Below are 16,764 nucleotides of genomic sequence, written 5' to 3' on the forward strand. Positions count from 1 at the left end.
TGCCATGAGCGACTGGAAAAGAAAAGTAGGCCTTGGCCAACACCACAGATATGATGGGCCAAAGGGCCACTTTCCATGCCATAAAACCTAGTGCCTTGGAGTGATGGCTTGGGGGCACAAGCCCATCAGAGCCTCCCTGCTGTTTTGTGGGTTGGGGGTTGATAAATGCAGAAAATAAGAACAGTGAGGGGAGTCCCCATTGGCAATCCCTTGCCCCTTTCCCTTCCCTCAATGCTGCAGCCTAGCTGCACGTCAATCAAGTGAAGTGGGTGGGGAATGAATAAGCTCGGCCCTTTATTACGATGCGCAGTCCTTCATTGGCCGGGGGGTGTTTTACGGCGTCCAATTGGTCCGACCGCCTGCTAATCAGGATGCTTGCATTTTATTGGCCGTGCAATCCGTCAATCGTGAATGAGGAACGCCCATTAACCACGGCGACCGTCTATCAAGTGAGCAGGGCGGCCATTGGCCGGGGAGACTGTCAATCGGGGGGTGGGCTGGATAACCGAACAGGACACCCCGCTTACTATTAGCCAAACCATCCGTCAATCAAACGATGAAACGGCAACAGATTCGGAAACGCCAGTAGCCAATTGGTCGGGGCCCCTGTCGGTCATGTGAGGAAACGTGCGATTTGATAGGCCGCCCGTCAATCAGGAACTGACAGGCGGGCTGTAGGCAGTACTATCCAGCCACAACGGCGGCCATCTTTGGTGCTTGGTCGGAAAGCGCCGACAGGTTCAGGGTCGACGCTTCTCGTGCTGTTCACCCGTTACCCTCTCTTATCTCGCTACACCGACTTTACAGAACTCTATTGTTTTCGGAAACAAAACAGGGCGGTTGGAACTAAGAAGGAGCTAAAAGGAAACGCAGAAAGCCGATCGAAACCCGCCTTTCGGCATGTCGGAGAATCGCGAGCCGGAGACGCAGGCGGAGGAAACCGGCGAGGAAAAACAGGTGGGCCGTGAACAAAGTGCTGAGATATTACATTAATTTTCTAAAAACAAAGAACGAAGAGAGAGTCGCGCGATTTTAACTCGCGGCCACCTCCTCTTTGGCTTCAGGCGGTCCCGCCGCATTCCCACCCACATCCGCAAGCTCGCTGCTGATTGATCAAGCTCTTGGCAGGCGGCATTTTCCGATTGTTCGAAGGGGTGGGCCATTGTTTCCTAATTGGTCCAAATCGTTATCAATCAGAGGATAAGGCGGTGTATGACATCATGATTGGTACGGGTCTCTGTCAGTCAGGGTATGGGGCAATTTGCGGCCTCGTGATTGGCCCACAGCGCTGTTGGTCGGGGGTGATGCCCAGTGTGATGTTTGGCCTAAACGGCCGTCAATCACGGCAAGGGGTGGGCACTGACCCCTGTTTGGTCCAAATTGCCGTCAGTTAGGGGGGCGTTGCGGAAGTTGATGATTGGCACAGAGCGCTGTCAATCAAGGGAGATTGCAGAACTATATTTTTGTGGTTGGTCCAAATAGCCGTCAATCAGTTGAAGGGGTTTGTGCTGTCCCCTGATTAGTTTGATAACATGTCGATCAGCCGAGGGCTGTGCTGGGCTTCGGGCGGGCGCCAGGGATTATTCGCCAGTCGATTTTGTGATTGTTCGCCATGCGGTCGGGTATGTAAACGAAGAAAAAAGAAAATCCGTCTAATGCCTCCCCTGTCTTGTGGACTTAGGGAGGGAGGGAGCATGTTCCAATTTTGTGATCTTAGGTGGTTAGAGGGGATTTTTCATTCAATTGTCATCCACATAGGAGCATTATTAGGCCATTCAGCCCACTGAGTCTATTCCTGCCATTCAATGAGAATGTGGTCGATCTGATCATCCTTAACTCTACATTCCTGCCTTTTCCCCATAGCCCTTGATTCCTTTAGTGATTAAAAATCTGCTTATCTCACCCTCGTACTTATGGCTGTCTATGGTAAAGATCCACTCCCTGCAGAGAGAAGATATTCTGCTCCATCTCTGGCTTAAATTGTTTGATCCCTTATTCTGAGGTGACGTCCTTTAGTCCTAGACTTCCCCGACAAGGGGAAACAATCCCTGTTCCTCTACCACAGAAACAAAAATGGAAATTGCTGGAAGAGCTCAGCAGATCTGGCAGCATCTGTGGAGAGAATTGAACCCAAGTCCCTGGTGGAACGAGGCAGGTGTAGTTTTGTAGGTAAGTTTATTGCTGGAGAGGATTGCAACACACTTGAACAAATTACAACTGAGAGTGAGAATGTATTAAATTTGGGAGGTTTAGAATTTGATAAATTCCTGGGCCTAGATGAGATGTCTCCAAGGCTACTGTAGAAAAGGACAGAGATTGCAGGAGCTCTGATGTCAATTTGCAAATCCTCTCTGGACACAGGAGGTGCACCAGAGGACTTGAGGATAGCAAATGCTGAACCACTGTCCAAGTGGGGGATAAAAAGAGAACTAAACACTACTGAATCTAAACTCCGTGGGAGGAATGCTATAGGGAAAAAGTTCCAGGGATGGAATAAATCTCCGCTTGGAGAGGCAAGGGTCAATCATCGATACTCAGCATGACTTTGTCAGGGGAAATCACGGCTGGCAGGTTTGATTTAATTTTTCCGAGGAGGTGAACAAATGTAGTTTGAACAAACAGAAATCAAGAGGATATCTGGTGGAGGCAGGAATGAGGTCCACGATTGGTACTTGCTGTGATCTTACCGAACAGCAGAACAGAATGGAGGGGCCGAGTAGCACTCCAGACATTGGTGGAGGGCAGAATTGGGGAGCCACCAGGTGAGCCTTGTAGTGGTCATACAGCACGCAAAGAGGTCCTTCGGCCCGTTGTGTATCCACCGGTCATCAAGCACCAGTCTACTCCAGTCCCATTTTTCCAGCATGTGGCCCACAGCATTGTGTGACATGTACTCAGCTAAATACTCCTTCAGTGACGTGATCTTTACTGCCTGTACCACGCTGTTAAGCAGAGAAAAACAATCTTTCTGAAATCCACAGCCCTTGATGTTAAATCTCTGCCCTGTGGTAATTGACCCCTCTGTTAAGGGGTAGAGTTTCTGTATGACTCCCCAGAACCTTGTACACCTCAGTCAGCACCTCCCGACCCCCAAGCGTTCTTTGCTCTCCGGAAAACAACCCAAGCCCTTCTAGTCTCTGTTCGTAGCTGAATAGCTCCAGCCCAGGCAATATCCTGGTGAATCTCTGCAACCCCTCCAGTGCAATCACATTATCCCTATAGTGTGGGGACCAGAACTGCACACAGCACTTCAGCTGCGGTCTAACTAATGTTAACAGCTCTGTCCTAAGCTCCTTGTCTTCAGTACCTTGACTAATAAAGTCACATATCCCTCACGGTGCTTTAACCACATCATCCCTCATGTCTTCAAGAGTTTCTGACATGCACACCATGGTTCCTCTGTGTCATTTGAGGAGTGCTGTCTAAGTATCAAAAGACCAGACTCTCTGGTCCTCTGTGTTTCAAATGCCACAGTGTAAATCCAAAAGGAGGGGAAATTTGATCTTTCATGTGGCAAATGCTGGAGGATGACGGCAGTTGATTGCGTTCCAAGCTGAGGGTGCTTGTAGTTGGAGAATATGATTGTCTTTCCCTTCTCCGAAGGGTCCCAGTGATGGTTTTGGGGGCTCACTGGTAAAGCTTTAGTGCCAATTAGTGACGGATATTTGGTGTTGACATGGTACCGACAGCCCCACTTCGCTGGAACCTCCTGCCTGCATCCCTACATGCTGTCCTGATCTTGGCCTCTGTGCTGCTGGACTGCTCCACGTGTACCTCTGAGATGATGGTACAGCAGGGCTGTGGGAGAGGAGGCAGGTTGGAATGGGGCAGCTTACAGCTGCTACACCTGACCCCGCTGTCTCCGGCTCCTCGCCACTGATAAACTTTTTTTAAAAAACCCTACAACAGAAGCTGTCTTCTCACAGCGTCGGAGCGTAGCTCTTGGAGGTCAGTCGGGAAATACAAGTCAACCAGGACAGAACAGGATATGCAGGACCCAGGCAGCTGCAGTCTCCTCACTGAGAAAATGGCAAGACGGGCTGCACAACCATAGTGCCCCGGTATTCATATGTTAGTGCTTACACAGATGATTGAAATGAAACATAAAAGCTTCTGAAAGGCTGCCGTGGTGGGATTTGAACCAGCATTAATCCAAGCTTCTGGAATACTAATCCAACAACGTCTCCCCAGACATTATGTCCGTGAGCAGCAATCCAACTGGGAATGATTCTCGGCTTTGAGAAGGATTACGGTGTAGCTTTGATTGACCTGTATCTCCACCATGGTCAGCAGACACCCGTGTTGGGAGGAGACTGGCATGGAGCGGAAGCAGAGCAGAGGGGCCGAATGGCCTGTTTCTGAGCTTGAGGCTACTGTGTCCCGAAATAAGGATCGGAGCCAGGCTCCTGACGCAACTGCCTTGTCCCTCGCCCAGGAGAAGGGGAAGAGATGGGGATCAGAGGAAGAGGACTGTGGAGTGTCTGAGCATGGGTGGTGTCATGTGTGGAGGCAGGCATCAGGTCTGGGAAAGGAGTTACAGGCGAAGGACTGGTATTCTTTGAATAGTCCTTGCATTGTGTTGCTAATGCCACACCTGAGAGATCAGTGTGTTCCTCCTACACCAGATGTGAGGTGAAAGTGACTGCCTTTGACATTAAAGCTGTAGGCGACAATTTGGGAGGCTGAGGGGTGACCTTTAGAGGTTTATAAAATCATGAGGGGCGTAGATAAGGTGAAGGACAAAGGTCTTTTCCCTAGGGCGGGGGAGTTCAAAACTAGGGGGCATATTTTTCAGGGCTTTGAAAAGGACATGAGGGGCGAATTTTGTTTTACACAGTGGCTCGTATGTGGAATGAACTGCCAGAGGAAGTGGTGGATGCAGGTACAGCTACAACTTATCCAAAACGTCTTTTAAAAGTGCAAGAATAGGTTTGGAGGGATATGGGCCAAATGCAGGTACATGGGACTAGTTTAGTTTGGGAACATGGTAGGTGTGGGCATAGTTTTAAGGTGACAGAGAAAAGATTTAAAAGGGACCTAAGGGACAGCTTTTTCACGCAGAGGGTGGTGCGTGTATGGAATGAGTGCCAGAGGAAGTGGTGGAGGCTGGTACAATTACAACATTTAACAGGCATCTGGATGGGGATATGGATAGGAAGGGTTTAGAGGGATAGGGGCCAAATGCTGGCAAAGGGGACTGGAGTAATTTAGATATCTGGTCAGTGTTGACGAGTTGGGCCGAAGGCTTCGAGCAACTTTGGCAAAACCAGTCAGTGTGAATTGGTGGGGCTAGGGGTGGTGAGTGGGGAGAAGAATTTCCGCTGGTTGCAGTCATTCGTAGCAGTGGTTGTGGCTATTTGAGGTCAGTTGTTTTAGACCTGGGACATCTCTGCAGGAGTTCCTCAGGGTAGTGTCCTAGGCCCAGCCAAATTCAGTTGCTTCATCAATGACCTTCCCTCCATCTTCAGGTCCGGAAGTGGGGATGTTCGCTGATGATTCCACAATGTTCAGCACTATTCGGGACTTCTCAGATACTGAATCCATTATCTAGGATTTTATATTAGAGCGCTTATAAGACAGTGGTGGAATCAGCTACAGTCAGCATGGATTTACAGAACGGAAATTGTGTTCAACAAATTACTGGAATTCTTTGAGGATGTAACTCGTAGAGTTGATTGGGGAAGATAGAATGCAACTTAATTGGACTTTCAGAAGGCTCTTCATGGAAGAGATTAATGTATAAAATTAAAGTGAGGCATTGGGGATGGTGTATTGAGATGCATAGAAAGTTAGTTTACAGACAAGAAACAAAAAGTGGGAATAAATGGGTCTTTTCCTGAATGGAAGGCTGTGACTCGTGGGGTCAGTCCTAGGACTCCAGCTATTCACCATATCTGTCAGTGATTTAGTTGAGGAAACTAAATGTAATATCTGAAACTTTGCCGATGAGACAAAACTAGGTGGAAGGGTCAGCTGTGAGGAGGATGCAGAGATGTTGTAGTGTGATTTGGACAGGCTGAGTGAGTGGGCAAATGCATGGCAGCTGCAGTATAACATGGACAAATGTGAGGTGATCCACCTTGGTAGCAAAAATAGGGAGGTAGGTTATTATTTGGCTGTAAACTAAGAGAGAGGAGAATGTTCAACGAGATCTGGGTGCCCTCGTATGCCAGTCGCTGAAAGTAAGTGTGCAGGTACAGCAGGTGGTAAAGAAGGCAAACTGTTTGTTAGCGAGAGGATTCGAGTACAGGAGTAAGGATGTCATGCTGCAATTATACAAGGCCTTGGTGAGGCCACACTTGCAATACAGTGTTTAGCTTTGGGCTCCCTATCTGATGGAGGATGCTCCTGCTGTAAAGGGAGCACAGCGAAGGTTTACCCAAATTGATTCCCAGAATAGCAGGACTGACGTATGGGGAGAGATTGAATACTTAGGATTGTACTCACTTGAGTTTAGAAGCATGGGGGAAATGGAAATCTGTAAAATTCTAACAGGATGAGGCAGGTTAGATGCATTAATGATGTTCTTGATGGTGGGAGAGTCCAGGACCAGGGGATATAGTTTAAGGATAAGGGGTAAACTTTTTAGGATTGAAATGGGGAGAAGTTCCTTCAGCCAGGGAGTGATGAACCTGTGGAATTCACTTCACCCCAACTGCTTTGTGGTAAACATTGTGATTTCAAGAAGGAGTTAGGTGTAGCTCTTGTGCCTAAAGAGATCCTTGACATTCAATGGCATTACCATCACTGAATCCCTCACTATTAACATCCTGGGGGTTACTGTTGACCACTTGCCCTGGATGAGGGCAGATCCAACAACACTCCAGAAGCTCGACACCATCCAGGGCAAAGCAGCCTATTTGATTGGCACCACATCCACAAGCGTCCACTCCCTCTGCCACCGATGCTCAGTCGCAGCAGTTTGTACCGTCTACAGGACCGACTGCAGCGACTCACCGAGGCTCCTTAGACAGCACCTTCCAAACCCGTGACCTCTACCCCTTCGAAGGACGAGGGCAGCAGATACATGGAACACCAGCCCCCTGCAAGTTCTCCTCTGAGCCCAACAGACACGCACACGCATACACCATCCTGACTTGGAAATATGTTGGCCGTTCCTCCAGGATCAAAATCCTGGAACTCCCTCCCAAATGGCACTGTGCGGGGTGTCAGGAAGCAGCTCCCCCTCACCGTCTCGAGGAGGGGGCATTTAGGGATGGAGAATAAAATGGGACCAGCCATCATTACCCACATTCCCCCCGAATGATTTAAATAGATTAAAATATCCAAATCAACAAGATTAATGTAAGCAGTCCCCGAAAGGGGCCCTGCAGTGAAAGAAATCAAAGGAAATTCATCAGATTTAAATACAGAGTATCATTTTGTGGGTTGCAGACTCCAGGCAGACAGTCACCCAAGGCTGGAATCGAACCCCAGTCACTGGGAGCCACCGTGCTGCCCTAAAAATCCTTTTTTCTTTTAGGCATCGAGGATTAAGTACAGGCCCCAGGATGCTGGGGAGGACATAGTGGTTGAAAGAGAATCGTAGAGGTATACGAATGGGAAGGGTCCAAAGGGCCAAATGCTGGCAAATAGGACTAGATTAATTTAGGACATCTGGGTCAGCACGGACGAGTTGGACCGAAGGGCCTGTTTCCGTGCTGTATGACTATAGTTCAATCACCATGGTTCCCACCTGTCGGGAAATCCTTGTTTCTGTAATCTCTCTCTTTATTTACTTCCCCTGTTTACCTGCTACTCCTGCTGTGGCCAACTGCAGCTCATCCCTCCCTGCCCCCAATCAAACGCCCTGCAGCTTACTATTTATGGTTCCTGACCTTTGGTTGAGTACTCGTATTGGCATTTTAGCAACGTATTTTTTTAACCCCACCCAGAAAATATTCGGCAAGGAAGTGACAAATGATTGCATGGTAAGGTATGGGCGGGTGGGGGTGGTTGTTTGCATGGGTTAATGATCACTGTTCTTGCATTGGGCCACGCACATTGCCTGCAGCCTTCCTCTGCTTGTTTTGCTCCAGCGATCTAAATCCGCAGCCTGAGCTCATGGTTCTAAAAAGATGTCTCTGGGTGTTGTTGACAGAGCTGTGCCACCACAAGAGACGGTGAAGGGAGGGCAGCAGCTGCTGCCAGCCCCAGTGCTGAAATTGGGACCTGCCCAATTTCCAGGGCTCTGTCTCCTTCCCCGGGCCAGGGTCCGGTTTCAGGCAGGCCCTGGGGACCCCATGTGGCATGCAGACGGTCATCTCGGCAGGGTGTCTCCGCGAAAGGCTTTTGCTGTTGTGGTCCGGCCAAATCATTCATCTGCATTTGTGAGCTGATGTTTCAGCTTTACTGTATGAATAAAGCAGCCACTAACACCGCCCCTGAACTCTGATGTCTGAGTCGTGGTTGTCAGACTGGAGAGGGAGTGTAGGGCCTGGCAGTGTAGGTTACAGAGCCAGGCAGGGAATGTAGGGGTTTCAGGGAGTTACTGAGGTTAGGGGGGTTTGAATCCTCAGATGAGAATCAGTTTAAAAGAGACACACTGACATAAACCGCAGACATTACAACCCACTGTTGAGTCATGTCCAGATTTCTCTTGAGTGAAATGACAGGATGGTTTCTTTTCTTTCTGATTTGTGAGTAAACCTCCATATTTTTGCGAGTGGTCTGTGTTTGACAATGGACCTCAGACTGGAGGCCTGGTCTCCTCTGCAATGACCACCGTATTAGACTTGCACTACGCGGGCATGCGTGCACACAGGCACAGGCACGTGCGCGCACAGACACAGCACTTTCCAGTTGCTATGCTTTAGATGGGGAGCACAGTCACACAAATGCACACAAGAATCAGCAGGTCAGAGTTGTAGTTTGCTAGCCCTCCAAAAACAGTCTCCACCCTTTCCAGGTGCTTTATACATTTCTTACCCTTTTAGCCTGCCGTCATTTGGATTCAAGGCTTCCCTTTGAGTCAGGGGGCTGTATGTCTCCAGATTTCCCCTTCCCTCATCACTCTACAATCCAGCGGCCTCTGATGAAATAATGACCCTCAGTTAAGGAAACCAAAACCGTGCAATTCTCTCTTTCTAATGCCCTGTGTATGGTTCTAGCAAGACTTATTTTACACTCCAGCTCCATTGTAGGGAAGACCAGCATTGTATTGACCTTCCCAATTAGAGTCATAAGTTGTACAGCATGGAAACAGACTCTTCAGTCCAACTCGTCTATGCTGACCAGATATCCTGAATTAACCTAGTCCCATTTGCCAGCATGTGGTCCATATCCCTGTAAACCCTTCCTATTCATATAACCATCCAAATGCCTTTTAAGTGTAATTTTACCTGCCTCCACCACTTCCTCTGGCAGCTCGTTCCATACATGGACCACCTTCTGCATGAAAAGGTTCCCCCTTTTAAATCTTTCCCTTCTTACCTTAAACCTACGCCCCTGTAGTTTTGGACTTCCCTATTCTGGGGAAAAGACCTTGGCTATTCACACTATCTATGCCCCTCATGCTTTGATCAACCTCTGTAAGGTCACCCTGCAGCCTCTGACACTCCAGGGAAAATAGCCCCAGCCTATTCAGCCTCTCCCTTTAGCTGAAACCGTCCAACCCTGGTAACATCTTTGTAAATATTTTCTGAACCCTTTCAAGTTTAACAACATCTTTCCTATAGCAGGGAAACCAGAATTGAACGTAGTATTCACTTGCCGTACTCGTGTGCTGATTTGTATTTTGTATACAAGGACACATAGTTATTCTTACTGCCTGAGCGGGCAACCTCACACTTTCCTACATTACACCACATCTGCAAAGTTTCTGCCCACTCACTTTCACCTGTCTGTTCCTTCACAACTTGCTGATGGTACAAAGGCAGGTGGGACAGCAAATTTGGCAACAACGCAGTTGGCACCCCCCCCCCCCATCCAAGCCATCAGATGTAGATTGTGAATAGTTGGGGTACCCGGAACCGATCCCTGTGCCACTCTATTAGCTAACCTGAGAATGATCCATTTGTATCGATTCTCTGTTGGTTGACCAATTTTTTTATCCATGCTAACTTATCACTTGTACCCTGACTGTTTTATATCTTGCCTTATGGAAATTCAGATCCACTACATCTTCAGTTTCCCCTTGACCCACCTTGCTTCTTCTATATCCTTGAAGAACCCTAATAATTTTGGCAAAGACAATTTCCCTTTCACCAAACCATGTTGACTCTGCCTGATTATATTTTGATTTCTAAGTATCCTACCTTTGTTTTGTCTTCTATCCCGAAGATCAATGCAAATTCCTGAACGTACCTGCAGTAGAGTTGTAAGCACAGAAACAGACCCTTCAATCCAACTCATCCATGCTGACCAGATATCCAGAATTGATCTAGTTGCATTTCCTTGTTTTGGATTCAGAATTTGCTATTTGCTATTTGGTCTTATATTGGCTGATTTTTCTCTTGTACTCTAATTTTTCCTTCTGTTTTACTCATCCTTTACTGGTTTCTAAAATTTTTGTAATCTTCAGGCTTGGCTTTGCATCTTTGTGCATCTTTTATGAATGCTATCCTTAAACCTTTCTTTGGGTATGGTGGTAATCTCCACCTGGTCTCTGCTTCTCAGTGGAATATATCTTTTCGTTCAGTTGCGAAAAGATCTTATAAGGTCTTCCACTATTTGATAACCTGCCTTTTAATCTATTTTCTCTGTCCACTTCAGCCAACACTGCCTTCACTCTTACCCTATTATTGCCTTAAGTTTACGCAGTGAAACAGGATAGATCATTGGAGGTTTTCATAATGCAGGAAGGACCTAATTTGAGCTAAATTGAATACCTAAATAACGTGTTGAGGTGTGAACCAGGCAGCAGAAGTTCTGGTCATTGTACCACACAGTTTGATCTAAATGACCGTGCAATCCGAATGCATGTAGTGAACAACAGACCTTGTTTTTGAAATGAAGGGTTTTCAGCTCGCTGCAAACTGTCTGGTGCAGCACTTTGACCTTCTGGGGACCCTCAACACTTGTATAACTTACAAAAGGCCACTTTAGCCCTGAAAACTGTGGGTTTGTCTTTTGATCACGTTTTTAAACCCAGGCCCCTGTCCTCACAGGAAGATAGGTGGTGGGGGGCTGAATGACCTTGCAAAGTTTTAGAGCTGTACAGCATGGAAACAGACCCTTCGGTCCAACTCATCCATGCCAACCAAATATCCTGAAGTAATCTGGTCCCATTTGCCAGAATTTGGCCCATATCCATCTCAACCCTTCCTATTCATATACCTCTTTGATTCTCTTACGGCCACTGTGTTCTCCCTGGCATCTTGGGGCCACTATTTATCCCTTGATGTTTAAAAGAGAAAATAAGACTTTTTAGTCTTATTTAGTGGTTAGCATTGCTGCCTCATGGCGCCAGGGACCTGGGTTTAATTCCAGCTTTGGCTGACTGTGTGGAGTTTGCACGTTCTTCCCTCATGTCTCTGTGGGTTTTCTCCAGGTGCTCCCGTTTCCTCCCACAGTTCAGATTAGGGTGGATTGGCCGTGCTAAATTGTCCCGTAGTGCCCAGGGACGTACAGGTTAGCGTGGATTGGCCGTGTTAAATTGTCCCATAATGCCCAGGAATGTGCAGGTTAGGGTGGATTGGCCGTGCTAAATTTCCCCGTAGTGCCCGGGGATGTGCATATTAGGTGAGTTAGCCATGGGAAATGCAGGGTTACACAAATAGGGTAGTGAGGTGGGTCTGGGTGGAACGCTGTTTGGAGGGTCGGTGTGGACTCAATGGGCTGATTGGCCTGCTTCCACAGTATAGGAATTCTAGGAAGATCTGTGTCATGATCGCTTTGCTGTTTGTGGGAGCCTGCTGCGCACGTGTTTTGGCTGCTGCATTCCCTGTGTGAGAGTAGTGATGGTGGTAGCAGAGTTTCCTGAGGCATTGGTGGTAAAGCTGGAAATCTTGAACCTCTGTGAAGAGGACAGGACCTCTTTCCCCAGGTGTGTTGCTGACTTCCAATGAGGAGCTGCCAGGAGCTCTGGAGAAACGGTCAGAAACGCAGGCTTTGGGCAGATCACCAGTGCCATAGCCAATGGATAAGTCAGATCCCAGATTGAAATCTGGCCTGGTGGATTTTTAAAGCAAGAATCTAGTTAATGTGGCGGTTATTCATTATTAAACATCATTACATAAGGCTGCAGATTTTCTTTGGGAACTGAGTTATCATGGGTTAATCTTAGCTTAGAAGATGCAACAGTTAAACATCTTGCGCAGTTTGGGGTAGAGTTGACTGCGATCAGATGGAAAAGAAGACAGGTTTATTATACAGAACAGCAAAATAATATAAACCTAACCAAATTGAGTTAACTAGATATAGAATACAGAAGAAAACATCTAAAACAAAGTTTTGATCTTTTCCCCAAGACCATCACTTTACAATTATTCCTTCGAATTCCATTTTGGTACAACAAACAAGGGCAGGGCTTAAGCAGTTAGTGGTAGGGCCTTGGGTAGTGTTGTGGAACAGAGAGACCTAGGGGTGCAGGTACATAATTCTTTGAAGTTTGTGTCACATATAGACAGGATGGTTAAGAAGGCGTTTGGCACGCTTGCCTTCATTGCTCAGACCTTTGAGTGTAGAAGTTGGGACGTCACGTTGAGGTTGTATAGGACATTGGTGAGGCCTCTTCTGGAGCACTGTGTCCAGTTCTGGTTGCCCAGTTATAGGAAGGATATCATTAAACTGGAGAGGGTTTGGAACAGATTTGCCGGGTATGGAAGGCGTGAGTTAGAACGGTGAGGCTAGATATTCTGGGACATTTTTCACTGGAGTGTAGGAGGTTGAGGGGTGGCCTTATACAAGTTTATAAAATCATGGGAGATAGAGATAGAGTTAACGGTGGTTGTCTTTTCCCTTGGGTGGGGCATTTCAAAAGTAGCAGGCACATTTTTATGATGAGAGGATTGAGATTCAAAAAGCCCCAAGAGGCAATTTTTTTTTAGAGTGTTGTTCATGTATGGAATAAACTTCCTGAGGAAGTGGTGGATGTGGGTACAATTACAACTTTCAAACGACATTTGGATAAGTACACGAATAGGAAAGGTTTGGAGGGATACGGGACAGGAGCAGGCATCCAACGCATCATCCTCTGACACTTCCGCCATCTGCAATCCGACCCCACCACCAAAGAATCTTTCCCTCCCCACCCCTATCTGCTTTCCGGAGGGACCACTCTCTCCGTGACTCCCTTGTCCGCTCCACACTCCCCTCCAGCTCCACCACACCCGGCACTTTTCCCTGCAACCGCAGGAAGTGCTACACCTGCCCCCATACCTCCTCCCTCACCCCCATCCCAGGCCCCAAGAAGACTTTCCACATTAAGCAGATGTTCATCTGCACATCTGCCAATGTGGTATACTGCATCCGCTGTACCTGGTGTGGCTTCCTCTACATCGGGGAAACCAAGCGGAGGCTTGGGGACCGCTTTGCAGAACACCTACGCTCGGATCGCAATAAACAACTGCACCTCCCAGTCGCGAACCATTTCAACTCCCCCTCCCATTCCTCAGACGACATGTCCATCCTGGGCCTCCTGCAGTGCCACAACGATGCCACCCGAAGGTTACAGGAACAGCAACTCATATTCCGCTTGGGAACCCTGCAGCCCAATGGTATCCATGTGGATTTCACAAGTTTCAAAATCTCCCCTCCCCCTACCGCATCCCAAAACCAGTCCAGCTCGTCCCTGCCTCCCTAACCTGTTCTTCCTCCCACCTCAAGCCGCACCTCCATCTCCTACTGACTAACCTCATCCCGCTCCCTGGACTGACCTATCCCCTCCCTAACTCCCCACCTACACTCACCTTTACTGGCCCCATCCCCGCCTCTTCGACCTGTTTGTTTCCTCTCCACCTATCTTTTCCTCTATCCATCTTCTATCCGCCTCCCACTCTCTCCCTATTTATTTCAGAACCCCCTTCCCCTCCCCCTTTTCTGATGAAGGGTCAAGGCCCGAAACGTCAGCCTCTCTGCTCCTATGATGCTGCTTGACCTGCTGTGTTCATCCAGCCCTGCACCTTGTTGTCTAGCAGGCAGGTTGGACCAGTTTAGTTTGGGATTATGGTCAGCATGGACTGGTGGGACCGAAGGGTCTGTTTCTGTGTGCTGTATGACCCTGTGACTATGACTATGACTCTATGCCTTTTGTGGCTCATTCTCCCTCTCTTCATTCCTGTCAATTGTGGTGTCCCCTTCCTTGAATACTCTCAACTCTGAGAGCTTAGACTTTCTCAGCTTTTTAATTTGTAACCAAACACTCCTGACCTGCAAGTTGCACAGGGGATGAAACCTTTCTACTGAATTAACTGTGCTCTCCCTGAACTGTCGCAGAGAGAAACTATATTTGCCTCAGCTGGGTCTCCTTCAAACTGACCAAAAACACTTTGATTTTAGCTTGGAAAACCAAAACACAATCTTTGATCTTTCTGAATCCAACTACCACACCCATCCTAAACCACGACAGTAAAAACAATCATCCATTGACGTTGCTGACTGACGCACACTGAATTAGGTCACTATTCCAGAAGGAATGTGTGACCTAGTTACTCTTTTAAACCCTTCAGGAAAGTAAACAACCCCAAACTAGTTTCAGTTCCAAGTTCTCAAAATGATTATCTGCATGAAGTCAATCAGAATTCTCCAGCGAAGTCCCTGTTAGCTTTCTGTGCGGACTTGAGCATGCATGGTCTTCCTGAGCTGAAATTGAGAATATTTCACAGAATGTCCACAGTATTAGAGCTCCCAGATCCCCCTTCCTCCTCAAAAGCAGGAAACTACAACCTGATATTTATTACTTTGCTCTAGTTTGCGCTGACCTTGTGTGTATTTTTTTTTTTGTCAGCCTTGAGTGAGCTTTAGTTAGCTTCCCCAAATTTAAAACAGCACCCCCAACTCCTAACAGGACTGTACGTAAACCTCTGGTCTTATTTGGCACTGGTGATTTTCCACCCATCGTAACAGAATGTGATTCCTCCCCACCTGAGCTGTCCTCTCAGTACTGATGAGGAGCATCCACCATGGAGGAAGGGTTGAAAGAGTTAACTTCGGCAATCAGGCCGCACTGATGAAGTTTGTGTTCCCTTGAGTGTGTAAGATTAGGTTTTGATCTAATTGAAGGGTTTGAGATAATTAAAAAGATGGGATAGGGTTATCACGAGATGCTGGTTCCTTCTGGGGTATGGGCAAGAGGGCTGGAGTCCAGAACGGTTTGTAGGGGGTGGGTGTTACCTTTAAAGGCTGCCTATTCAGGGATGATGTGAGGAACCCACATACCTCTTACACCAACCTCCCCCCCCCCCCCCCCCCCCCCCCCCACCAGTAAAATTGATGGAGTGGGTGTGGAGGCTTAGGGGAATAGACTGTTGTTGGATGAGGAACTAAGGCAGGTGCTTGGGGTTGAGAGACAGAACTCGGTCGTGATCTGATTGGACAGTGAGACAAACTGAACGGGGCTTCAGTGGCCATCTCCTTCCGTGTAATCCTCAGTGACTAACACGGAAAATCCCCTCAATGTCTCTGTCGTGTGTTGTGGAGCTGGTTTTCCAACCCTCTGTGTTAACGGCACCTTATAAGACCCCTGGGCTCCTGCAATTCCAAACATTCGGAATCTATGTAAAACCTGAGCAAAGTGAGGGGAGGTTGTAAAGGTGAGTTGAAATTGAGGGGCTGAATGTAGAACTGTAGAAATGATAGAGCAAAGAATGTTCTGAGCTGCAGTGCCCCTTGCGGCTGCAGAGTTAATGTACTCAAAGCAAGCGGGCACTTATAATCAGGCAGTGTGTGTATACCTGTGTCAGAGTTATATTTATCCTTTCCTGCATCCTCTCTCAACTGTTTTTCCTCTTACTGTGCCTCGCACCGATTCATAGGACACGCAGGAGAAAGGGGCGATGAGCCCGGAGAAGGCAGAGGAAATCAAACTGAAAGCCAAGTATCCAGTGTTGGGTCTGAGACCTGGGGGCTCGGAGTTCCTGATGAAGAGACTGCAGAAAGGGGTAAGGAGTGTGTGGGGCGTGAGATGTGATACCGGGCGGGGCTGCAGGTGGCACTCCCGGGTCTGATGGTCGCTACTTGCACATGAACGCACATTCCCCTGACCAAAGTGCCGACACCCCAGGAGTCTGATCCCAGCTATCCCTGGGGACAGCTGCAGCTTACGACTGAGCCCTGGGCTAGGTTGGGCTGTGACCCACACCCTTCCTATTGCAGGTTTGCTGGTTGGTGATCGCAGGCTGGAGCTCTGGTCCTTTTCACTGCCCTCTGCTACTTTCCTCAACCAGTCCTTGTGGGAGCATGTTCCATGTTATCCTTTGCCCCTCCTTAAGGACGTTCCCTCTGAATCCCCAATTGGATTGATCAGTACAGGTAGTTCTCCTATAAAGCGATAGTTGCGTTCTTGCATGACCTCGCACTATAGAAAATCACGCTTTAGAAAATTGCCACAGGAAATCATGTTATAGGAAAATTGCTATACCTGTACAGCAGAAAGTTTATATTATCCATAAGAGTCCACTATTCATCAATTGCATTACAGTCAATTCGCATTAATGAAATACATGTTACAGCAGAACTAGCTGTATCCAAGTTTGGCCAGGCTCCGCTGTTCGCCTTGAATATCTGATTGGATTTATTAACAGCTGACAGCCCCCCTGTTCTGCTCTCATGCCACCCATGACAAGTTGGACGTCTTCTCTATTGTCCTGATAACAGGTCACGTTG

The 16,764-nt window shown here is 47.8% G+C and overlaps 1 protein-coding gene and 1 long non-coding RNA gene across 3 annotated transcripts in view; one reads left to right on the top strand and one right to left on the bottom strand.

Annotated features, from left to right (window-relative positions):
• The first annotated feature begins 655 nt into the window (after positions 1-655).
• Positions 656-16,764, top strand: part of LOC109925461 (alpha-endosulfine) — an 18,508-nt gene continuing 2,399 nt past the window's right edge. The window contains exons 1-2 of one of the 2 annotated variants that reach the window (XM_020525400.2): positions 656-957; positions 15,915-16,040. In XM_020525400.2, coding sequence (XP_020380989.2) covers positions 901-957; positions 15,915-16,040 — 183 coding nt within the window. In that variant the 5' untranslated portion in view covers positions 656-900. The remainder of the gene's footprint in view (positions 958-15,914; positions 16,041-16,764) is intronic. The other variant, XM_020525399.2, reaches the window with a different exon arrangement.
• The window catches only part of LOC125487873, a 37,226-nt gene continuing 22,620 nt past the window's right edge, over positions 2,159-16,764 (bottom strand). Inside the window, exons 2-4 of the long non-coding RNA XR_007266133.1 lie at positions 10,257-10,305; positions 8,929-9,031; positions 2,159-2,942 (exon numbers count right to left, since the gene is read on the bottom strand). This is a non-coding gene — a long non-coding RNA (uncharacterized LOC125487873). The remainder of the gene's footprint in view (positions 2,943-8,928; positions 9,032-10,256; positions 10,306-16,764) is intronic.

This window comes from Rhincodon typus, chromosome 46, assembly GCF_021869965.1.
Source record: "Rhincodon typus isolate 14 chromosome 46, sRhiTyp1.1, whole genome shotgun sequence".
In the NCBI taxonomy this organism is placed as follows: domain Eukaryota; kingdom Metazoa; phylum Chordata; class Chondrichthyes; order Orectolobiformes; family Rhincodontidae; genus Rhincodon; species Rhincodon typus.